Below are 24185 nucleotides of genomic sequence, written 5' to 3'. Positions count from 1 at the left end.
CTACATCAACCGCGTTGTCATAACGCTTCCGCTTTCGGTCTACGAGGGTACGTGGACAACACTCTCCCCTCTCGTTGCTATGCATCACCATGATCTTGCGTGTGCGTAGGATTTTTTTTGAAATTACTACGTTTTCCAACACATGCATGTCAGGTACCTCAGATTTTACAACCAAGAATCTATAACCAATGCTATGAAAAGCATATCCCAGGAAAACACAATCCACGGTCTTTGGTCCAAGCTTGCGCTTCTTTGGAATTGGCACATTGACTTTCGCCAAACAACCCCAGGTTCGTAGATAAGAGAGCTTTAATCTTTTCTTCTCCCATTCCTTGAATGGAGTTATCTCTTTATTCTTTGTGGGAACTCGGTTTAGGACATGACATGCAGTCAATATCGCCTCCCCCCACCATGCCTTGGAGAGACCCGATGTGTCTAACATGGCGTTAACCAAATCAGTTAGAGTACGGTTCTTTCATTCGGCTACCCCATTTGACTGAGGTGAATAGGGAGGTGTCCTCTCATGGATTATACCATGTTCCGCACAAAAAGCATCAAATTCATTGGAAAAATATTCTCCACCACGATCGGACCTAAGCCTCTTGATTTTCCGATCAAGTTGGTTTTCCACTTCAGTTTTATAGATCTTGAAAAAATTCAAAGCCTCATCCTTAGATTTCAGAAGATACACACGGCAGTATCTAGTGGAGTCGTCAATTAACGTCATGAAATATTTCTTTCCACCTTTTGTCAAAATAGATCTGAATGTATGAGTTCTAGTGGTGCAAGATTTCTCGTTTCCGTAGTCACGTGAGACTTACGAGGTTGCTTAGCTTGCACACACACTTGACACTTAGATCCCTTGACAGTGGTAAAACTAGGGATTAAGTTCAACTTCGCTAGTCGCAACATGCAACCAAAGTTAACATGACAAGGACGTGAATGCCACACATTTGATTCACTATTGTTGCAAACATTATTAACAACTTTATTGCAAACATCTGATAAGGATAAACGAAACAGGCCTCCTGACTCATAGCCTTTACCAACAAAGGTTCCATACTTGGATATTACAAATTTATTCGACTCAAAGACAAGCTTATAGCCATCTATACATAGAAGAGATCCGCTAACAAGATTTTTATTGACGGCGGGGACATAATGCATGTTCTTTATCTGCATGATCATCCCCGAAGTAAACTTCAGATCGACCGTGCCAACACCACGAACAGAAGCACTTGAACCGTTGCCCATCAGCACTGTTGAAGTCCCTGCGGTATGATAAGACGAAAACATGGAAATATCACCGCATACATGCACATTAGCACCCGTGTCAATCAACCAATCAGGAGAATGACACACTGAAAGAATAGTGGAAAATATACCATACCCAGCATCCTTCATGTCAGTGTCTCCAATGACAACATTAGCGGTCTTGCCGCCTTTCCCAAGATTACGTTTGTCATAGCGATTAGGGCAACTAGGAGCCCAATGTCAGGATCCCCACACACATGACAGACACCTTTCTTCTTGTCATTCTTCTTCTTGAAGTTCTTGTGCTGCATAGCCTTGTTCTTCCCATCAAACTTTGCTTTACCATCAAACTTGCCCTTGTTCTTGAACTTGTGGGGCTGGAAGTTCTGCTTCTGTACCAGATTGGCACTAGATCCTACCTCAATACCTCGAGCACGTGTGTCCTTTGATACGTCTCCGTCGTATCTACTTTTCCAAACACTTTTGCCCTTGTTTTGGACTCTAACTTGCATGATTTGAATGGAACTAACCCGGACTGACGCTGTTTTCAGCAGAATTGCCATGGTGTTATTTATGTGCAGAAACAAAAGTTCTCGGAATGACCTGAAACTCCACGGAACTTATTTTGGAAAATATTAAAAATACTGGAAGAAGAATCCACGTCAGGGGGGCCTCCACCTGTCCACGAGGGTGGGGGCGCGCCTGCCCCCCTAGGCATGCCCCCTGCCTAGTGGGCCCCCTGTTGCTCCACCGACCTCAACTCCAACTCCATATATTCGTGTTCGGGGAGAAAAAAATCAGAGAGAAGGATTCATCGCGTTTTACGATACGGAGCCGCCGCCAAGCCCTAAAACCTCTCGGGAGGGCTGATCTGGAGTCCGTTCGGGGCTCCGGAGAGGGGAATCCGCCGCCGTCGTCATTATCAACCATCCTCCATCACCAATTTCATGATGCTCACCGTCGTGCATGAGTAATTCCATCGTAGGCTTGCTGGACGGTGATGGGTTGGATGAGATCTGTCATGTAATCGAGTTAGTTTTGTTAGGGTTTGATCCCTAGTATCCACTATGTTCTGAGATTGATGTTGCTATGACTTTGCTATGCTTAATGCTTGTCACTAGGGCCCGAGTGCCATGATTTCAGATCTGAACCTATTATGTTTTCATGAATATATGTGAGTTCTTGATCCTATCTTGCAAGTCTATAGTCACCTACTATGTGTTATGATCCGGCAACCCCGAAGTGACAATAATCGGGACCACTCTCGGTGATGACCGTAGTTTGAGGAGTTCATGTATTCACTATGTGTTAGTGCTTTGGTCCGGTACTCTATTAAAAGGAGGCCTTAATATCCCTTAGTTTTCGCTAGGACCCCGCTGCCACGGGAGGGTAGGACAAAAGATGTCATGCAAGTTCTTTTCCATAAGCACGTATGACTATATTCGGAATACATGCCTACATTACATTGATGAATTGGAGCTAGTTCTGTGTCACCCTATGTTATGACTGTTACATGATGAACCACATCCGGCATAATTCTCCATCACCGATCCAATGCCTACGAGCTTTTCATATATTGTTCTCTGCTTATTTACTTTTCCGTTGCTACTGTTACAATCACTACAAAACCCAAAAATACTATTTTTGCTATCGTTACCGTTACTTTCATACTACTTTGCTACTAAATACTTTGCTGCAGATATTAAGTTATCCAGGTGTGGCTGAATTGACAACTCAGTTGCTAATACTTGAGAATATTCTTTGGCTCCCCTTGTGTCGAATCAATAAATTTGGGTTGAATACTCTACCCTCGAAAACTGTTGCGATCCCCTATACTTGTGGGTTATCATCCTTTGCTCTTGCCTTTTCTTCCACATCAAGAGTACCAATGAGATCCGGAACAGAAAACTCCTATCTCTCATGCTTCAGTAAGATAGCAAAGTTCCTCCACATAGGAGGAAGCTTAGTGATGATACCTCCGGCAACAAACTTGTCCGGTAGCATACAATTGAAGTGCTCGAGTTCTCTAGAAAATGACTGTATCTCATGAGGTTGCTCAACCACGGAGCGCTCTTCAGTCATCCTGTAATCATAGAATTGCTCCATGATGTACAGCTCAGTGCCATCATCCGAGACCCCAAACTTGGCCTCGAGTGCGTCCCACATATGTTTTCCATTGTCAATTGATGCATACGCATCAACTATGTTCTCACCAAGAACACTCAAGAGAGCAGCCTTAAACGAAGTATCCATTTTTTGAAAAGCTTGTTCCTGTTGGGCATCATACTCCCCTTCAGGTTTGCCAAGAGTGCCGTCATAGCAACTCCTGGTTTGAAACCATAAGACTGCTCTCACGCGCCACCTCTTATAGTGGATACCCTCAAACATAGGAGGTCTCATGGAAGCAGCAAAACCACTTGGTGTAAATTGCCTATAATAAGGTTTTTGGATTGTTGGAAATATGAGCAATTTACCGAATGATTTTATTAATAGAAATACTAGATAAAGCACGACTAGTATACCAATGATAAAACAAGTCATGCGAATTGACAAAGAGAAGGTAAACAACATCTTCATATATAAACTGTAACTAAACATATCTAGAGCAGACAGTATAGCAAGTTGCATATATGAAATAGAGCCTAACATATCTAGGGCAAACATAGAACAAGGAACTGTAGCAGGGCCTCTAATAGAAAGAGGAAGAACACGTACGGGACAGCAGCAGCAGAAGCGCTGGACTTGGGGTCGGTGTCCTCGCCAGCCATGTCGTCGAGGAGGTTGTCGACGTCGGGGAAGAAGTCGTCGTCGGGGAAGTAGTCGTCGGAGTCCGGGGCGTCCGTGACGAAGAAGTCAGTAGTCGCGCGAAGCGCTCCCCAAAAACCTTATCACCCTTCTCCCGTACAGGACTCAAAGAGCTGCGGTTTCGGAGGCCTACTGTCCCGACCTGCGGTGCACACCGCAAGCCGGCATGGGGAAGAACATAGCAGCAGCGTAGTGCTCGGGAACTTGTGGCGAGAGGAAGAAGAAGTTCTGGTGCGTCTCTCTGAGAGGAGCGACCTCCCTTTTATAGGCGCAAGAGAAGGAGGAGAGAGGCTGCGCCGGGAGCTGAAGAGAACGAGGGAGACGAAACGAACAGGCAGCAGGAGAAGAGTTGCTCCGTTCATATTCAATCTCCGCTACAGCAAAAAGTTTCAGCTTCCGCGTGACCTTTCATATACTCGTCGTGCGTGGCAAAAATTTAGACATCGGCTCGGCTCATTCCCGCAACCCGCGGCGCGGCGCGGCAGGGCGAGGCGGGCGGCGGAGGAGGAGCGCGTGGATGTCCCTCTTGTTCTCATCCTCATACATGTGGGGAAAGAACCTCCCTTATAAAGAGGTCCAACTCCCTCTAAACTAGCAATGTGGGACTAAACTTTAGTTCCACCTCTTGCCTTGCACGAATGGGCTGCGTGGGCCTTTAGGATTTATTAGAAATTTCAGAAATTGCTATTGGGCTGGCCCAAAATAGACAAAATTCCAGCAGGTGAGGTATGCAAGAGCTAGCAAGAGATCGGGACAGTTCTTATGCAAGATTCTCATCCAGTGTCCAAATTAATAGAGTATTCATTTACTTTGATTATGAGTTTCATGCAAGGTTTTATGTTGAATGGACTCTTTCCCGTACTCCGTTACATATTATGACGACACGGTTGCATGTCAACACAAATAGGTTAATAATAACATTTTTGCTAAAACTCAAAATTGGTCTGATTCACCTCATTGACTGTCAGATTAAAGTACACTGTGATTCGTGCATTCCTGCCATGAATCTTTTGAGGGAACTTTTGCGACTGGCCTGTCGCAGCCTATTTTCATATTCTTCTTTTCTGGTTCCTTGTTATCTCTTCTCGTTCTGGATCAAACAACGAACTTGTGGTTGTGGCCCATCAGTTGTGTTCTTGTTTCAAGTTGTTTTGTTATCTTGTCATGAACATTCTATGTTGCCACTGATAGAAATGAGTCCTCCTATATATTTTCACATTCCTACCATCTTTTTTCTACTGGTGTGTTAGTGGGGCGACCAGTCAAATCCTTCTGTTGTTTTTATTATTTGCAAGAGGAATGCAAGTGTGTGATTCTTTTTTTATTTTTTCTCATGCAAATATCTCAGATACATCTCTATTACTAATCATGCAATTGCAAACATTGTAATCCGACAAAAACTGCACGAGACACAAAATGGTTGCAACTGGGTTAGTAAGGGGTTGTCAGGGCATTGCATGTCAATCACTAGACATGCAACTTCAAGTTTTTTAACCCGAATTCAATTGCACGAGGCGCAAAGCAACTACAAGTGGTGTCGAGTAGGGGTTGTCGGGCAACATGCAACTGCAAGCCTTGTATCCCGATTTGCAACTGCACGATGTGCAAAGCCACTACAACTAGATCGGGTAGGGGTGTCGGTACCAGTTGCATGTCCACCACTAGACGTGCTATTGCGAACGATGTAACCCGACTACAACTGTACGGGCACAAAACGAGTGCAACTGAACATGCACAAAGCGACTGCAAGGTCGGGTAAGGAGGGTGTCGGTGCCAGTTGCATCTCTACCACTAGACATGCAACTGCAAGCGTTGTAACCCGACTGCAACTGCATGGGGCACAAAGTGGTTGCAACCGGGAGTTGTCGGGACCAGTTGCATGTCCACCACTAAACATACAAGTGCAATCATTATAACCCAACTGCAATTTTACGGGCACAAAGCGATGCAACTGTGGTCGGGATGAGAGTTGCCAGGGTAGTTTGCATATTCACCACTAGATATGCAATTGCAAGTGTTATAACCCGACTGCAATTGCAATGCACAAAGGGACTACAAGGGGGGGTCGCAAGGGGAATTGTTACGGGTCAGTTACATGTCCACTACCAGATATGCAACTGCATACGTTATAATCTGACTGCAACTGCATGAGGCACAAAGTTACCACAACTACAGTCGAAAGGAGAGTTGTCCGGCCAGTTCCTAGTCCATAATGTTTTTTTCTTAACCTTGAACAAAAATCAACTATGACGTCTCTGCTTAATGAATAAAGTATATTAAGTAAATTTATTTTTAATGTGCAATCTAGGAGTTGTAAAGTTCCTTCTTTTTTTGGTGACACACACATGCAAATATTCATGTTTTTAAGGGGAATCATCATGTGTTTGTTGCATGAAACTCATAAGCTTGTGGCTGGCCTTTTTGTCGTCGAGTATTTGACAGGGAAGATGGATATGAAAGTCCAGCATAAAACAAATAAAAAGACAACTAGCCATGCTGGGGAAATCGGGGAGCTCCTATTCAGCGCTTTAGTCGCGAGGGAAGCTCCCTGGCTCCACGCCTCGACGCTGTTGGGCCGGCCTATCTACTCGAGCGCACTTGTTAAAAAAAACCAAAAAAAAATTCATGAATTCAAAAAAGTTAATGGATTATTTAAAAATGTGCATGGCTTTTTAAAAAGTTCATGAACTTTAAAAAAGGTTCATCTATATGAAAAAGAGTTCATCTAATTTGAAAAAAAGTTCATCGAATTCTAAAAAAAATTCCATTAATTTGAAAATAAAAATATATTGATTTCGACAAAAAAAACTTTGATTTTGAAAACAGTTCATCGATTTGGAAAAAAACTTCACCAAAATTAAAAAAATCATTGACATTGAAGAAAAAGTTCACGAATTTGAAAAAAATCGTTTTTGAAAAAAAAAGTTCATCCAATCAGGAAGAAGAAAAAGGGAAAAAAAAGGGAAAGGGAAAAGGAAAAAAAAGGGGGAAAGGGAAAAGAACAATGATGTAAGCAATCACATAACATGAGGTGGCTGGTTGGTTAGTGCAGTGTGGATGCGATCAGGAGGTCGGGTATTCGATTCACGCCACGCTCAATCTTTTGTTGTTTTAAAAAAGAAAAAAGAAAAGAGATGGATGGGTCGGCCCAACTTGGAGGGCTTCAGGCGCCCGTTTTACAAAATGCACAGTAACCGAAATAGGATATGCTCGGAAACCGAACAAGGCTTTCTAGACGGTCCCTAATAATAATCATTTGTTTAGTTATATAAAATTTCAAAGTGATAGACATAGACTCGCCATTAAATTCATCGCCATAGAATATTCGGTTACAATGAAAGCTATATTTAATTTTCTTATTTTGATGAATTTATTTCCCATACTACTATCACTTGTCAGTTGACCAAGACCAAATTATGTCTCAGTCAACTGAGTTCTAGACGGTCTCTAATAATAATCATTTGTTTAGTTATATAATATTTCAAAGTGATAGACATAGACTCGTCATTAGATTCATTGCCATAGAATATTCGGTTACAATGAAAGCTATATTTATTTTCCTGATTTTGATGAATTTATTTCCCATACTACTATCACTTGAATCCATCAACTAAGACGTAAAATCTCACCCCGACAAAGATTTTAATGAAATTTCTTGTGTCCTTGCGACAATTGGACAAGTGACAACCACCCTTAAAGGACATGTCATGTTGCAAGGCGTTGCCCGACCAAATTGTGATCAGCGTAGGCCTCGTTCGACGGCTACCCTGTTCTTGAATTGCCCAAGTACAACCTATGTGTGCGACATGGCACGTGTTACCCATTCAACCGTGGATTGGTCGCGTGTTCCTGATTGCCTTTCTTGTAATTTTTATCTTTCGTGTGGGCTGTATCTGCAAATGAGAAGTGTGCGCCTGCCCTGTACTAATGTTTGGTTCAACATGGAGTTGGTTGCAAAACAGGAACTCCCAAGGGACCAAACCGCCATCAGAACTTCCAAATAAATAGCCGTCAAACCTTCTCCCTTTTTCCATCCCGCACCCCGCACACCTTCTCCACGCCCTCGCGAGTTAGCGGAATTGCCACGCGAGTCCTCCAAGTTTCTCCCGCCGCGATGGAGCCACCCGGTTCAGGTTCAGGTTCAGGAGCAGCAGAACCGGTCGAGGAGGACCGCATCCACGAACCCGACTCCAACGCCTCCTCCAATGGCGATGGGGCCCCGAGCGCTGCTGCGCCGCCACCTCCCCGCGCGGCGCCCCTCCACCTCGAGCAGGCCGGAGGCGGCGCCGATGGGTCGAGCCCCGCCACGGTGGTGGACCTCCGGAAGGGCAAGGGGATCGCCGCCGGTCCCTTTCCGCCACCTGTTTCCCCAAGCTCCGCGGGCAGCATCCCCGACTCCGCGTCCGCCTTCGAAGCCGGGGGGTCAAGCTCCTCGGCGGGGAGGAGGATGATGGTTCCGAGGGACGCGACGCTGCCGTTCGACTACACGCGGGTGTTCCAGCAGGTGGTACGAGCGGGGCAGTCGGTTATCATCGAGGAGGGCGAGGAGGAGCAGGTGATGGGCGTTGGCGATGTTGTTTCTTTGAGTTTCTTGGAGTTCTTGGAGTTACTGGAGTTACTGGAGTGCGTTCTTGAGCGTTTCTTGGTTTCTTCTCGAGCAGGTGGAATCGCCGCACGCCAATGACGCACTCCCGGGAAAGGAAAAGGTATAACCTGAATCTGGTCTTCTTGCTTGCTCGCTTGTGATTTGGAGTGTGGGACTGTGACCATTTTCTTGTTCGGGGCGTGGAACTGTGATCTCTTAAGTATGTTGAAATCTTGGGGATGATTTAGAGTAATATACAAGCGGAATCTTGGGCAAATGTTGGGGACAGTTTCATGATTATGACCAGGAGTTCTTCTTGCGGTGCAGTATGAATTTAGAACGAACGAGCATCTTGTTGTGATTATTCGAAACTATTCAAGATTTAGGTGTCCAGTCTTGTGCTAATTGATTCTTCTATTCAGTGTGATGACATATTTTGCTGCAAGTTGCTGTGATACTTTAACAAGAAATCCTTAAGCCAAAATGAATCAGTTTTCAGTGTAAATGAGTTGTATTATAGGAGAAATTAGTCTGAATGTTTGCACTGGATTACTTAACTTGACATACATTATCTGGATCCTCAGCCACTTTTATGCAAAAGCCTTTGATCTCTTACTCCACCCTGGAGTTTGGTCGAGAAGTTTGGGCCTTTGGTCATCTGTTACCTGAAAGTTTGAATCTGATTACGAAGCCTTGGAAGTCGAAACTCAGTTCATATAAAAATCAGCAGGAGTAGAGAGGATTTGGATAGCTCCACATTCTTTAATCTTCTTAGTCCTTTCACCTTGCTAATACAAAATCTGTGAATCCTGATGCTAACTCTGTGGAGTAGGAGAAGAAACTACCACAAGTCAAGGTGAGACCCAGGCCTGAAAAGGGGAAATCGCTCTGGAGTCGGCTCAAGAACAAGGTGTGACCTGAATCTTGTTTATTCTTCGCACTTGTGATTTCCTTGGGTGGTATGGCCATATGAGCATTCTTGTACTTACCTACTTTATGTGCACAGAAACTGGAATTGGGATTCTTGATTTCTCTTTGTTCGTGTTAATTCTGGACCTGCTAATTTAATCAAGGCAAGGAATCTTGGTTAGAGCATCATGTGGCATCCTAGAGTAGAGGAGGAATCTTGGGCAAATGTTGACAGCAGTACACACACCCTTGTTGCTCGTGGGTCTTTCCGAACTCTGCATCATATTTTGAAGCGAAAATGTGTGGAAATCAGGAGGTCATCTGTTACCTGAAAGTTTGATTCTGACTATGAAGCCTCGAAAATCGAAACTCAATTCATATAAAAATCGGCAAGAGTAGAGAGGAGTTGGATAGCTCAACATTTTTCAATCTTGTTAGTCCTTTCGCCTTGCTAATACGAAATGTGTGAATCCTGATGCTAACTCTGTGGAGTAGGAGAAACTACCACAAGTCAAAGTGAGACCCAGGCCTGAAAAGGGGAAATCGCTCTGGAGTTGGCTCAAGAACAAGGTATGACCTGAATCTTGTTTATTCTTCGCACTTGTGATTCTTGGGTGGTATGACCAGCATTCTTGTACTCCCTCAGAGGGAGTACTTACCTATTTTATGTGCATAGAAACTGGAATTGGGATTCTTGATTTCTGTTTGTTCATGTTAATTCTGGACCTGATAGTTTAACCAAGGCAAATGTGAACTGTTAGTTTAATTCTGGACCTGTTAGCTTAACCAAGGCAAGTCAACTGCATAGAAGATCCTGGTTTGAGCATCATGTGGCAGCCTAGAGTAGAGGAGGAATCTTGGGCAAATGTTGGCAGCAGTACACACGTCCTTGTTGCTTGTGGGTCTTTCCAATCTGGCATCGTATTTTCAAGCGAATGGCTATCTTGTTGAAATTGCTGTCTGCAAAATGTGTGGAAATCAGGAGGTCATGTCCTGATTACTGCAATATTTTTGTAACAGAGCCTGAAGTCTAATGTACGATCTTCCTTTGTAAACAGATATTGCTACCAAAAGATTTAGTCTAGACATTAGTTCAGGACTGCATAGCCAAATATAATTTCTGTAAATAATTTGCCATTTACATGCAAAATCTCTGACCACTTCAGGATTTGGTTGAGAAGTTTCGCCATTTGGTTGATTGGTACCTGGAACTCGCTCAGAAGCCTCAGAATATAATTTCTTTTAAATAGTTGCTGAAAATAAAGAGCTTTGGACTTGAACGTTTGTAGCCTTGCTATTACATTCTTGTTTTTTTTACTGGGAAAAGGAAAATGCTTGGCTTCTTGTTGATTCTGTGCAATTGTAAGACTGCCCGGATGTATGGACTTTAACTTCATTCTCTTCATTTCTTGTCAAATAGATTTTTCGTAGAGAAGGAAGGCAAATATGTTCAGAACATGTGAAGCACCAGGTTTGTCTCCATTTTACCTAGTGTGATGTTCAAATTTGAAGTGCGTGAAATATCAGGATGAAAGTCCGAGATCACAAGATACTTTGATTCATGGTTCCTGTACGATGAACTGTTCAGAAAGATTGTTTTCTCTTTTATGGATACTAAATTTTATGTTAACTCTTGGTTGTGATAGTTTGATGGAAGCTGAATCGTACTTGTACTTTTGTTGAGTTTATCAGACATTAACTTCATTCTCTTCATTTCTTGTCAAATAGATTTTTCATAGAGAAGGAAGGCAAATATGTTCAGGACATGTGGAGCACCAGGTTTGTCTCCATTTTGCCTAATGTGATGTTCAAATTTGAAGTGCATGAAATATCAGGATGGAAGTCTGAGATCACAAGATACTTGATTCATGGTTCCTGTACGATGAACTGTTCAGACAGATTATTCTCTCTTTTATGGATACTAAATTGTATACCAAATTGATGGAAGCTGAATCGTACTTGTACTGTTGTTGAGTTTATCAGACATTAACAGATATCTTCTTCTTTTCTTATTGAACAGCAACAGATCAATATCAGTGATGGGATTATATATGGCAGTGGTTTTAAAAACCGAATATTGGAATAAAAACAAACTTTCCATCACCTTTTTAGATATGTTGTTTCCATGTTAAAAAATACTCCATAATTTGAATTCTTGTATTTGTGTGGTTCTTGCAGACACGTCCCATCAATGAAGTAAGGAATCGTTATATGGTTTCTTCTAACGAGGCGAACCATCTTGATGCCTATTCGGAAATTAGACTGGTGATTGGAGATGGGGAGTGTTTCTACAGGAGCTTCATATTTTCCTACCTAGTAATTGACCTCCTCTCTTTTTCTTAGCATATGATGTAGGTTTAGTTATTTAACTTTCTCTGTTTATGCGAATGTACAACAGGAGCAAGTTATTGATAGGCAGGACACAGACGAGGAACATCGTCTCCTTCATGTTGTTGAAAGAATGTCTGTGCAACATGCAAATCTTGGATGGAACTCTGAGTTTTCCAGGACCAGCAGAGTAAGTTCTCACCTTCTCCATATTTGTTCTTTCTTGGATAAACATGCTTGCAAGGGATGATGATTCTCTTCAGGTTACAAAGTACACTTCAAGCATCATCTGGCATCTCACTATCTTTGTTCGTCATTTGCAGGAGATGAACAATTGCTTAACAGTAGTGGCATGCCGTCAGTTTTACACAATGTTGGCACAAACTCAAAGAAGCTTATTATGAAGTTAACAACCCGATTGTAACAACAACCTTAAGAGAAATTTACTTGCAAAGGAACAACATCAATATAATTGGGAAATAACATAATTTTATGCTTGTTTGGGCACTGCAACAATGCACGCCTGCTGGTTATTATTGTACAGCCACCTCAGTGTTCTGTTACTATGCTATAGTATATCTGTAATGACTGAAGCTTCTCAGGGAGGTGTCTTAGCTGTGTTCTTTTATATCCTGCCATTGATCAATATTCTGTATGTATTATTGTATCCTGTAGTATGTAATGATTATCAACCATGAATAATCGAGTTGCTGATTCTTTCAGGCATTTGAGGAGCTGATTGAGAAAGTAATGAGATGGAAGGGCACGGAATCAACTAGCAGGTTTTTGATTCTTATGGTTTTCTGCAATTCCATCAAAGTATTGTAGATGAACACATTCCATCTCACTGACATAATATGTGCCATTTTTAGTTGCCGTAAAGAGGAACTTCTCCAGTTCTTCAGCACGTATGAGAAGACGCAAGACAGTGAGAAAAACACCCTTGAACTTACATTTCCTTCTGTTCATCGTAATTCATGTTTCTGACACATTTTATTGGTTAGTTTTTGCTTTCCTCAGATTACTAGTAGCTATCCATATATGCTCGCACAGTGAGGAGTATGTACCGCATATACCAGAGGTCGATGAAGGAAATTGCAGTCTGGAAGTTGTCAGTATCAGCATCCCCTTCCCTTACATTACCTCCTGCTGAATTTCAAGTGCATCCATTGTTGGATACACGACACTCATTTTACCTGACTTGTTGTTGCACAAACAGTGGTGCTTTGAGCAAGTCATTCCAGCTCGTGTGGACGCGGACCATGTTATGTTGGTGGCTTTGGCCACAGCACTTGAGGTCCCCCTCAGAACGGAATCATTCCAACAAGGATATGCTCGAGATATCTACACGGGTCCTGGATTTCCCCGTCCGAATGTGACCCTGCTGTACACGGGAAATCACTACAACATCATCTACCCACGTGCTCCTTCTGCTGAGAGTTCAAGTCATCAGGCTTCCAAGAGAGAAGATCCTGCTGATCAGAGTTCAAGTCATCAGGCTTCCCAGAGAGAAGAGCCTGCTGGTCAGAGTTGAAGTCATCAGGCTTCCTAGGGAGAATATGCTGCTGATCAGAGTTCAAGTCAAGAGACTTCCTAGAACGAACATCCTGCTGATCAGAGTTGAAGTCAACAGATTTTGCCAGATTAAACTTGTGATGGGCTGCTGCCGTTGAATGAGTGTTGCGGAGTTAGTGGTATAGAGTTAGAGTAGATGCACCGATGAAGTTGGGGTAGGCATAGGATATACTTACTTGTGCATCCTTCTCCTGTTGGCTGGTATAAGGTGAACATCCTTCTGCTGCTGATGAATACAGTAATGAAGCCGATAGCCATATACTTGTGCATTCTTTCTGGTGCCACTGGATTGATCAATTGGCATATATACAAGGATGAATGCAATCGTATAATTAGTTTCCGTGATTGGTTTATTTGTGATTCTTTCTATCTCTGCTGGTTACCCTGCTTGTGTTTGAACCTGTATGGTAATCCAATATATTCCAATAGTAGACTAGAATTGTACATGATGTGCATCTTTGAACTGTTCCAAGTCATCTGAAGAAGATGAACAATTGTACTCTTTCGGTTGCATCGTCCCAAGTTGTGGAAACAACAGTCTTTAGCAGTGTCATCCACGGCCGGATCCAGCTCCTCAGACGACGACGAAGGAGAAGAAGAAGGAAAATGGAACAACTGTATTGGTACCAGACATCAACATCTGGAGGCTTCAGACTTGCTGCAGTCCTGAGATAAATTCATCTTCAGATTGGATTGGATCAAAGTGAAAGGATTCCAGGTGTCATTTACAGAGCGGGACAGCTTCCTGAAGAGCATACGTTCCAATATATCATTGCCCATCTTTCTAGTTCTGATCCCCGTTGGAAGAAACTACTGGGATAGAGCAACTTTTTCTACACCATACGACCTTTTCACTAATTAGATAAATTCCATCATATTGGAGAGACTGAACCACACACAGACAAGAAAGATCTTTGATACAATCAAAAGTTACATCAAGGACATGTTTGGTTGCTTGCATCCCACCATGCAGGCTCCGGGAGACCAAATTCGCCTGTTTGGTTAGCTGGGTTGCATTGAAATCTTGGCCCCGCATGTCAGTCAGCCCTTGAGAAACCCCCGAATCGGCAATTTCCCGGGAGCCAAGCTCTCCGTGTGCATGGAGGGGAACGCGGCATCAAGCTCGTGCGATCGGGGAGAGCGCGAAATCGCGCGAGTACCCGAAAAATTGGTGGGAGTAATTTCATCATCTCTCGCCAATTGCCTCCACCTATTTAACCCCCCCCCCCCCCCCCCCCCCCCAACTCACTGCCCTTAACTTGCGCCATCATCCCCCATCCCTCCCATATGAGCTCTCCGCCCCAGGAAACCTCCTCCCCCAACGAGTAGGTAAGCGGCACCATCTTCTTAGGTCGGCGGCGGCGATCCTTCTTCCTCCTCTTCTTCGAGTTGTTCCGTGCCTCCTCCCCGCTCCTCCGGTGGCGGTAAGTAACATCAGACCCTACTTGTTGTTGCCTAGATCTATGAGTATGTGCTAAATTAGAGTACATCTACAAGTAGTAGGGTAGGTTATGCAAGTATTTCTTCATGAATGTTGTGTGAGGATGTGGTAGATCAGATGGTAGCGGTGTCGTCTTGGTTTATGATAGGTTTTGCTTGTCGGTAGTGATGATTTCATGGTGTTGTGTTGGGATTGATGTTTATGTGCTAGTATTACATGCTTTCCATGTCGTTTTTCATGCTAGTATGGTAGATTTGGTAGTGTGTTGAGCTTCATGATAAATCCATGCTAGTGTGGCAGATTTGGTAGTGTGTTGAGCTTCATGATCAATTCATGTTAGTATGGTAGATTTAGTAGTGTGTTCATCTTAATGATCAATCCATGCTAGCATGGCAGATGCATTATTCTTGTCCGGTTAGTTCTGATACTAACCATTGTAGGCAATGACCAAGGAAGAGTATAGTATAGTCAGGCCCTTATTTTGTCGGACATCAAACAAACCTTTGCCTCCTATGTTGAGAACGACCATCGTTAACTCAGGATGCAAGGGTGTTTTAGAGGCCTCACTTTGTGTTCTTTAGTGGTGGCGATGCTTGTGGCTGATACCAAGGCGGCCATATAAGGCTGCCAAGGCATCGTTGAGGGGGTCAATGAAAGGGAATGCGATGAAATGAGATCCTTTCATGTCCACCTTTGTCATGTACAAGATGTTTAATATCATCGTGGGAGAAGTGAGGATTGATAAGGGCTTCATGGAGGTGCATCTGAACGTTGTTGCCAAGATGGTCTTTGAGTTATGCGACACGGAGTTACCTTAACACAGGTGTACAACCATCTTTTGAAAGTGGAGAGCGAGATGGATCCAGGTGTCAAAGCTTAGAAAGCTTGGACGTGCACAATGTGACTAGGACACCTTCACCATTCTATTGGAGGTTGAGCACTACGAAGGCCACATCGCGGTTAGCTAACCTGTAACTTGTTTCACTCGATCTAACATGCCAATCACAAATAACAACATTGCCTTTAATTCTTAGGATCACCCCAAGGATGTTGAGTACCTCAACAAGCCCATCCAGAACTACTCTCGGGTGCAGACCATCTTCTCTTGGGGTCTGACTATGGGCAAGCATGTCATGGGATCCAGTGAGCCTCTCGATACACCAATCGTTGAGTATCCAAACACACAGGAGTTGGAGACCATCATCCTTGATAACCCCGACAAGCCTCTTATCATATTCCTACTTCTGAGAGGAAGAGGGGCACCTTGAGAGACAAGGAGCTGACCATCTTTACCAGCATGACGAGGCCATCAAGGAGGTGGCATTCGTCTTCAGGGACAATTGTATCTAAAGAGTTGAAAATGTTAAGAGAATCAATATGTTATAAAACTACTGTGGATTTTAATAAACACATCTAGAAAGGTGATCGCAAGAAGGGGAACAATTGTTTTAAAACTACTATGCAGGAGCTCTTTGACCCGCACACTGGAGAATGAGATGAGGTATTATTCATCCGAGAGAACAAATAATTTCTTGGAAGTGGAAGCCAATAAGATACTTCAAAATTCCTCTGTCATGGAACATTTATTACTCGACAATACACTTGATTGAATACTTTTTTCCGTTCGATCTTATTATCACCTTGAATGGGACTCGCAATATGAAGAAATTTTGGCATTGTGATAAGAAAGAAAAGAAGAATACGGTGGGCTTTGCCTTGAAGAAGAAAACCGGCTGGTTTAGCCAACTTGGTTTATTAGTCGAGTGACGGGCGCACTCGACTTCACATCCCCATCCGCACAACAGTCAGCAGTGGGGAGGGCGAGACGAGATGACGGCCAGCCCATGGATATGATGCTTTATTATGAAGGTCATGCAAACAATTCCAAGAAAAATGTCATTGATCCCAAGAAGGGTACCCATAGAACCCTGTCAACCTCCAATCAACCTCAACACCAACCATAAAAACAACATCAATGAAATTGGATGACAGATAGTTTAACTCCACTTTATTAATATGGTTGAAAAACAAAACAAGCACCTCGCCCTACCGTCACTTTCTTGGATGTACAAATCATCAAAACTTAACTTTTCCCCCAAGAAATTAGATTTATCCTTATTCAAGCGAGATATCGAGAGGAAAATCACATCCGCTCCCACTCGCCCCTTGAGGTCTAGGAGCTCTCAAATTGCCATGGTGGAGTACCATGACAGTTCCATCTCATGGTTTTCATTGCTCTCGGCGGTACCCCTTGAGGGAGCCTTCCGATTCATAGATTGAACTTGCACTGGTACTATACTACCACTCCAATAGTTGCCACAATAGTTGTTTGCGCTTTTCTAGGGGGGTTCCCCCGAGGTATGTCCCCTTCTTCTGTCCCTCCTCAAACTGATCCACCATAGTTGCCACAATAGTGTTTTTGTCAACATGAACAATGGTGCCTTCAGTAGTTGGAAGGGTGACTTGTATTGCAGGGTCACCATTCTCGTTTGAACTAGAATTCTCAGCAGCTCTCTTTCCCAAAATACTTCATCGTGCATTCAGTACGTGCATTGTTCAAAGCATCATAATTATTATTCTGCAACAACCCATTAAACCGCCAGCTACTAGTAGGAATTACGTCAACACCCATAAGCCCTTGCCCGCAGCCTGTATCTTCAATTCCCGCACCTCTACCTCTTTCGGTGAATCCACCGAAGTTTCCATCAGAATCTTGTACACCTTCAGGACCATGACCACCACTTCCCCGACCTCTGCATCTGCCCACATCTGCTAGGATAAAATTACCCCACTCAAGACAGGTCTTGTCATGTTCGCCGTCGCCACATTCTTGGTGAAAACGACCCAGCAGACCGCAGTTGCCACCAAAGATAGGAAGTTTTTCATACTTCACTTGGTACCACTCCTTCTTTTCCCCTTTTCTAATGGATACAAACCAACATTCATCTTAGCTCACAAGAATTTGATTTGGACCTCGAGAATTTCTAAACACAGCTGGCAATCTTATTTGGACCTCCAGAATTTCTCCCATGGATCTACACACCCTGTAATTATCTGATCATGCAACAATTGTCTATTAGCCTATGCACTTTGCGCCCAGACTTGTCAAGAATCATGGACCTCGGATTACGAAAGCCATCATACTCCTCAATGCTTGATTTCTAATAAAGAACCAGGATCTCATTACCATACCTTTATTTCAATCTCCAAGATAACCAAACTCACAACCGTGAACAAATTTTGTTCAATCTTCCTTCAAAACGGCAAAAACATCTTATATTTTGAGATGGGTACTATACATCTTTAGCCGGATTCCAAGCTTCACACGGTTATCGTCAGCAGACAGCTCACCAGGCAGAATCCCCATTCACACGGTTATCGTCCGAGCACACGCGCTTCGGTCACACTCACAGCCCGCACCAACTGAGCACAGCAGGAGGGCGAGATGACGACGGCCAGCCTTCTCCGCCGCCTCCTCCTCCCCAATCACCTTCGAGCCAGCTCCGGGCGCCCCCTACCGCCTCCCCCGCGGACTCTTCTCCTTGGAGCTCGACGGCTGCTACATGGCCCTAGGATGGCGCCACGGCCTCGGGCTCTTCTTCCACAAGATCCGGTTCGAGGTCCTGGTGTGGGATCCCGTAGCCGGCCACCAGCACCTCCTGGCCGTCCCCCCGGATTTCGAGTTCCAGGGGGCCAAGGGTGATATCAGCGGGGCGGTGCTTCGCGCCGCCGGAGACGCCGACCACTTCCGGGTGGTCATGGTAGGCAGCAACGGGAAGCAGCCTAGAACAGTGCTCGCCTGCGTTTACTCGTCGGAGGCCGGCGCATGGGGCGATTTCATCTCGGCGCCGCTTCCACCCGAGGGTTTGTTCATTTTCAGGTCCCAGCCCGCTGTGCTGGCAGGGGGTTGCCTTCACTGGTCGCTTACCATGGCGGGTTCGAGAAGTATCCTCAAGTTTGATTTGAACAGGAAGAGCCTAGATCTGAGGTTGCTGCCGGGGGATTATTATACCCCGCTCAGTCCCGTCAAATTCGCGGTTATGCGAGCAGAGGGTGGTGGGATGGGTTTCCTGTTCTTATTCGGCTTCACCGCCGAATTATGGAGTCTGAATCCCAATCGCGACGGTGTTATGATATGGGAGCCAGGGAGAAGTATTGAACTGGACAAGTTACTTCGGCTAAATCCAGAGAAAGATACCCCACATGTGATAGGGTATGCGGAGGAAAACAATGTGGTGTTCTTCTGGACAGTTGTTGGTGTCTTCATGGTCCATCTTGACTCATGGTGGTTCAAGAAGCTCTCTAAGACTAGTCTCGATTCTTGGTACCATCCATTTGAAATTGCCTATACTCCAGGTACTAGCATTCATTTACACTGTGGATATGAAAAAACCGAGTTAATTTTCGATTACATGTTGTTCACATCCTTTCGTGTGAAGTTAACAGTTTTAAGTAGTGGCATATCATGTTTTTATTTTCAATGGACACCGAGATTGGCTTATTCTTTCTATAATATAACTGAACAAAATTTCACGCTTGCTTGCCTACTGAAATATGCAAGAGATGTATCATGGTAGTGTTAGCACATAGCTGCAGTGCAGTGTTTGTTTCAAGATGAGATACATAGCATTTTGAAGTTGAAGACAACTATATTAAAAAATAAAGTTAGCTTGAACCAACTGCAATGTCAAATAGTAGCTCAATTGGTACATTTGGAAGCTTAACAGCTAGTTAAATTTCTGTATTTCAATATTGTTATCTCTGCTGATCTTGGTAATAATCTGAAATCCATAACAGGGACTTGGTATGCAATTTACAAATAATTGTCCATTAACAAGCTCATTTATACCGTGAAAAAAAATTCAATAAATGGGGTTCATTTCATCGTTTCAAATTACAGCTACGAGTTTATGTTAATATGTAGTTGATGCCTCCTTGTATCTATTTGGTTTTTTCTTTGCAAAGTCATTGGTTGTTTGAATTCTTATGTTTGTAAAACAGGCATGGTGGTGGACATGATGGAGCTAAAGTTGTGAGTCGTTGGCGGATGACACGATGGGCACAATACACAAAACAATTGTTCAGTTAGATATGCTATTGTGATGTATTGGTTGAGCAGGTAAGCTTATCTTCTGCATGCAAGTTGAGGTATCTGAACTGTTCTATGAAAATGTGTCCCCTTCATTATTAATAACATTTCTCAAGTACCAAATTTCAAGAGATCATTTTCTCTACAATAGCTTGCTCAGCTATTGCCCACCTAGCAACTTCCCATCATGCTTTCATGGATCGCTTCCTTCTGGATATTTTCTCAAGGCCCTGCTTCCTCTTCCTCAACAGTTTTCCATTCCCTTCGCCATGCCTTGAGCTAGTTTGGCGGGGAATTTACTCATGTTCTACATCCCCCCTCCTTTTTTTCACTAATCCCTACCCCCTCCTTGGGCTGGATGATCTCTTTTGTTTTTTGTCCTTGCCATTCAGATTCAACTACCTTGCAGCCAGTTTATTTCCCTGTTCTTGCATATGTCTGTGCCTTTTCATGGATGAGAATGCTGTCGTGTTAAGTGGTAGCAGAATGACATACTTCCTCTTTAGGTGCTTTGCAAAAAACCTGAATAATCTTTTCTTCGTTGGCGGTTCTTGTAATTGGGTGCTGGTAGATGGTAAGGTTGTGATCGGTTTGACTGAAAATTAGGATCTGCGTGAGTGTGATCTGGTTACCGCCTTACTGGAGTGAGATCTCCTTGTATAATGAGTACCTTGAGTACCTTCATGTTCCCTTGGTACAGATTTCTGAATGACCAAATAATATCCTTTGTACTGAAATTTCTTTTCCCATTAAAACTTCTATGGACCAAAAGGAATCATACCGCATTTCTTATCATCATCTCACAGATTCATAGTTATTTAGTTTTTTTTTAATTATAGTATAAATACATCTAGCTTAACAAATCCTCATGAAATAAATGCCTAATGGGCCATATATGTAGCTTGACTGAAGATCTTGAAAAGGTCAGTTGTCATGTCTGCTTGCAAACTGACTATTGCTGTTTGAAGTACAACAAAGGCAATTCTGCACTAATACTAAGTATTTTCAGCACACAATTCTTCTAGTCCGATATATATGCACCCAATTCAGCACACAACAAATGTTTATTAGCTGATTCAAGCTGTACTATTTTCAGCACACAATTCTTCTAGTCCGATATATATGCACCCAAGCCATTTGATGTATACAAGTATTTCGATTCCCCCTGTTCTCTGTTCTTGTATACCTCCTTGTTCTTTGAATTGCTTGCTGTCAGTTCGTTGGAGTTGGAGTGAAAACCTTAGTTTTATGTTCAGTAATATGGAAGCTTATGTAGATGTATCTCAGAAGCAAGTATGTATTCAGAGAGAATCCCCACCTCTCTCCAAAGTTGGGTGGATGATTTTCACATGTGTAACCATCTCTTTGTTATGTGGTTATAAACATTTTTCAATCTATGTATGGTTGCTATGAGTGGAACTAATTTTGGAGCAGCGGAAAATTCAAAATTTTATCGCTGCCTCCTTTTCAGGTCAGCGGCATGAGGCTTGGAGTGTGCTTCTAGAGAGTTGGACTGGGAGAGACTTTGTACAGGACTTGTGAAGACTCATTTGTAGGTGTTCTCACCATGCATCTTGGTTGTGTTGCTATATATGGCTGTCAGACATATTTTCCATATGTATCTACGGCTTGGTTGAACAGCAAATGTGTATGCATACATCTATAGACCGTACTGGGAATATATATGGTGATTAGTAGTAGTACTTCAGTAGTAAGCAAAATACAAATTGATTTACCTGTTGTCAAAGATGGAAGCAGAAAGATTGTCTGAATGGGACGATCGGCTGCTGGAAAAGAATATGCAAACTTCATAGAAGACCCGAGGGAAACAATAATACACTATCATAGCACTAAATATATAGCAATCTAAGGCGACTGAGGTTCAGGGAAATATCAGACTTAACTAATTTATTAAAACTTCATACGGCAACTAATTGTGCGGTATGAAATCACTTAATACCCCTCTTTTGATTCAAATAATTTTGGAGATACAAGCACACATATGGATAAATGAAGTCTTAGCATACGAATTGTGTATATTTGCGTGTGTCCCATCTGCGTAAACCTATAAAAACCAATTATTCAGATCTGTCAAATATGTAGATGCATTCAGGCTGTAGTTTTTTCATTCATCAAGAACTCTATCGTGGGCTCATACCTGGGCAGATTGGAGGCCCATTGCCATACGAAATAAGGCCACTGAGGCACTGACCTGTAAAAAGACTGAAATGGCTACTAAGTATCCCTCCGTTTTCTTTTTACTGTACTTGCATATAAGATTTGTCTTAAGTCAAACTTCATAAAGTTGACCATAATTATATACCAAATTATGAACATCTACTATACTGGAGATATACAATATGAAAGTTAATTCAAGTGATGCATCTAATGATATCGATTTTATGTTGTGATGAACCTTGATATTTTTCCTATAATTTTAGTCAAACTTTACTATGTTTGACTTGAGACAAATCTTATATGCTGACTAAAAAGAAACGGAAGAAAGGAGTACTTGGAAGTGAACACTAGATTGATACTACTGCTTTATAGACACTCTTCCCCAAAATAAACCAGACAAATGGCATTAAAATTCATCAATACATGCGACAATTCACTGAATTAACTTTTGTCCTCCTCTTGTTTGGACAGAGCCTTGAGCTTTTCTCGAATTTTCTGGACCGGAGCAATAGCAGGTTGGGGCTGGAGCCACATGCAGCATCCACGACGCAGCGGCTTCACTAACTTGGCCTCGCCATTGATGAGGCTACACCTGTACACACGGCTCATGAAGACGAAGTAGGCGCACCCGCCCTCGATGCCCAGCTGCGCAGCGTCGACGCAGAAGCTGGCCCGGGAACCGAGGAACAAGGTGCGGTCGCCCAAGCTACTGGCGTCCCTCATCGCCCATCGCATCTCGCCGCCCGCTCCTTCTTCCAGCGTCTGCACCGTCACTGATAATGGCGGCGATGGGTCCCCCAAGTAGTGATGACGACGCCATTCACGCTCCATGAGGATGGATGCTCGCAACAGCTCGCCACGGGACTCGAGGACGTAGCTGCAAAAGCCGTATCGTCTGTCCTCGGCTTCACGACATGGTGTCTTGAGCTCGCCGACGGATGTGTACTGGTCGGTGTTGTCTTGGAAGTCCAGGATGCAACACCAGAACAAGTCCTCCCACACCAGGGCCTTGTCGTCGTGATATGCAGCACAGCAAAAGTTTGCCAACCTATTCAGTCTCTTTTTCATGACTGCCCACGCCGCCTCGCCGGGACGCAGGACGGCCGCCGTGAAGATCGCCCCGTAACCCTTATCACAGCTGTATAGAAAGATGGTTCCGTCGCCATAGACGACGCCATGGGGATTCCTCATCCGCTTGATCACATCGCTGTAAGTGTCGGTATCATCAGGGAAAGGAGGCAGGAGCTTGGTGGTTCCAGATACTAGGTTGATTAGTTTTGGCTCAGGACCACCGGTAAAGAGCCAGACGGCCGTGCCATCTGCGCTAGCCACCCAGTTCCTGCCGCCGCCTCCCGTGGATGGAGCCGCGGCAGCGAGGACGATGTCGTCGTTGTAATCGCGGCGGTTGCTCGATGACGCATCCTCGGAAGAGACTTCGACCTCCGAGTAGACCACGGGGGAGTGCATGATCTGGCCGTCGTTGCTTGGCCAGAGGAGCCATGGCAGGAACTTGGGGCGCGTGGCCGCGGAGTGCAGTCGTTCCCGCCAGGACGTGCAGACGCTGTGGAAGCGGACGAAGTCGACGGGGTCGTGCAGACGGGCGGAGACGGCGAGGAGCATGTCCGGCGAGAGATCGGACCACTGCCGGGATTTCCTCAGGGCGGACATGCCGCCGGGCTGCGGCGCCTGCGCAGCGGCGACGGGGGTTTCCATGGGATCAAATCAGAGGGGATCAAGATGCGTAATCAAGAAGAGATCGGATCAGAGGGGCACCATGGACTACTCGACCCTAGCGTGATTACGTTTAAAACAAAGAAGAGATTACGTTATTTCAGTTTGTTACCAATACCAAAAACATGTACTGGCAGATAGCTTTTCAGCCGACTTAGGGCCAGTTCTTTTCCGTGGATTCAAATTTTAAAAATAAGCTACTTCCTCTCAGTTTAAAAATAAGTCACCTTATTAAGACTTCTAAATTGATTATCCCATAACTAGTTTGAGAGACGGTTTATGGTAAAAAC

At 43.8% G+C, this 24185-nt stretch overlaps 3 protein-coding genes across 4 annotated transcripts; 2 read left to right on the top strand and 1 right to left on the bottom strand.

The window, feature by feature from the left end:
• The first annotated feature begins 8158 nt into the window (after positions 1-8158).
• Positions 8159-13796, top strand: LOC109737532 (uncharacterized). Its single transcript, XM_020296665.4, has 12 exons — positions 8159-8614; positions 8721-8765; positions 9477-9554; positions 10049-10123; positions 10974-11024; positions 11282-11332; positions 11732-11869; positions 11952-12071; positions 12605-12663; positions 12754-12809; positions 12886-12992; positions 13101-13796. Exons 1-12 carry the CDS (start codon positions 8174-8176, stop codon positions 13413-13415), a joined length of 1536 nt encoding a protein of 511 aa, XP_020152254.1. The 5' UTR covers positions 8159-8173; the 3' UTR covers positions 13416-13796.
• A 4466-nt stretch (positions 13797-18262) lies between these two features.
• Positions 18263-23213, top strand: LOC109737533 (uncharacterized). 2 transcript variants are annotated; one of them, XM_073500941.1, is made up of 4 exons: positions 18263-19253; positions 19899-20016; positions 21458-21538; positions 22636-23213. In XM_073500941.1, exons 1-2 carry the CDS (start codon positions 18461-18463, stop codon positions 19931-19933), a joined length of 828 nt encoding a protein of 275 aa, XP_073357042.1. In that variant the 5' UTR covers positions 18263-18460; the 3' UTR covers positions 19934-20016; positions 21458-21538; positions 22636-23213. The 2 variants fall into 2 exon arrangements, with proteins under 2 accessions (XP_073357042.1, XP_020152255.4); XM_020296666.4 differs by lacking the exon at positions 22636-23213 and having other exon boundaries at positions 21458-21733.
• Positions 22606-23947, bottom strand: LOC141025773 (uncharacterized). The gene has a single exon (XM_073501695.1). It carries the CDS (start codon positions 23875-23877, stop codon positions 22606-22608), a length of 1272 nt encoding a protein of 423 aa, XP_073357796.1. The 5' UTR covers positions 23878-23947.
• Between the last annotated feature and the right edge of the window lie 238 nt (positions 23948-24185).

Source organism: Aegilops tauschii, chromosome 6 (genome assembly GCF_002575655.3).
Source record: "Aegilops tauschii subsp. strangulata cultivar AL8/78 chromosome 6, Aet v6.0, whole genome shotgun sequence".
Classification (NCBI taxonomy): domain Eukaryota; kingdom Viridiplantae; phylum Streptophyta; class Magnoliopsida; order Poales; family Poaceae; genus Aegilops; species Aegilops tauschii.
The sequence above is the reverse complement of the archived record's forward strand: the minus strand, read 5'-3'. Positions and strand labels throughout refer to the sequence as shown.

Coding starts and splice junctions, on each gene's coding strand:
- LOC109737532 (XM_020296665.4), top strand. CDS start 8,174: ATGGAGCCACCCGGTTCAGGTTCAGGTTCAGGAGCAGCAGAACCGGTC. Junction 8,615..8,720: donor AGGAGGGCGAGGAGGAGCAG/GTGATGGGCGTT, acceptor CTTCTCGAGCAG/GTGGAATCGCCGCACGCCAA. Junction 11,025..11,281: donor CAGAACATGTGAAGCACCAG/GTTTGTCTCCAT, acceptor CTTGTCAAATAG/ATTTTTCATAGAGAAGGAAG.
- LOC109737533 (XM_073500941.1), top strand. CDS start 18,461: ATGGCCCTAGGATGGCGCCACGGCCTCGGGCTCTTCTTCCACAAGATC. Junction 19,254..19,898: donor TGAAATTGCCTATACTCCAG/GTACTAGCATTC, acceptor TTTGTAAAACAG/GCATGGTGGTGGACATGATG.
- LOC141025773 (XM_073501695.1), bottom strand. CDS start 23,877: ATGGAAACCCCCGTCGCCGCTGCGCAGGCGCCGCAGCCCGGCGGCATG.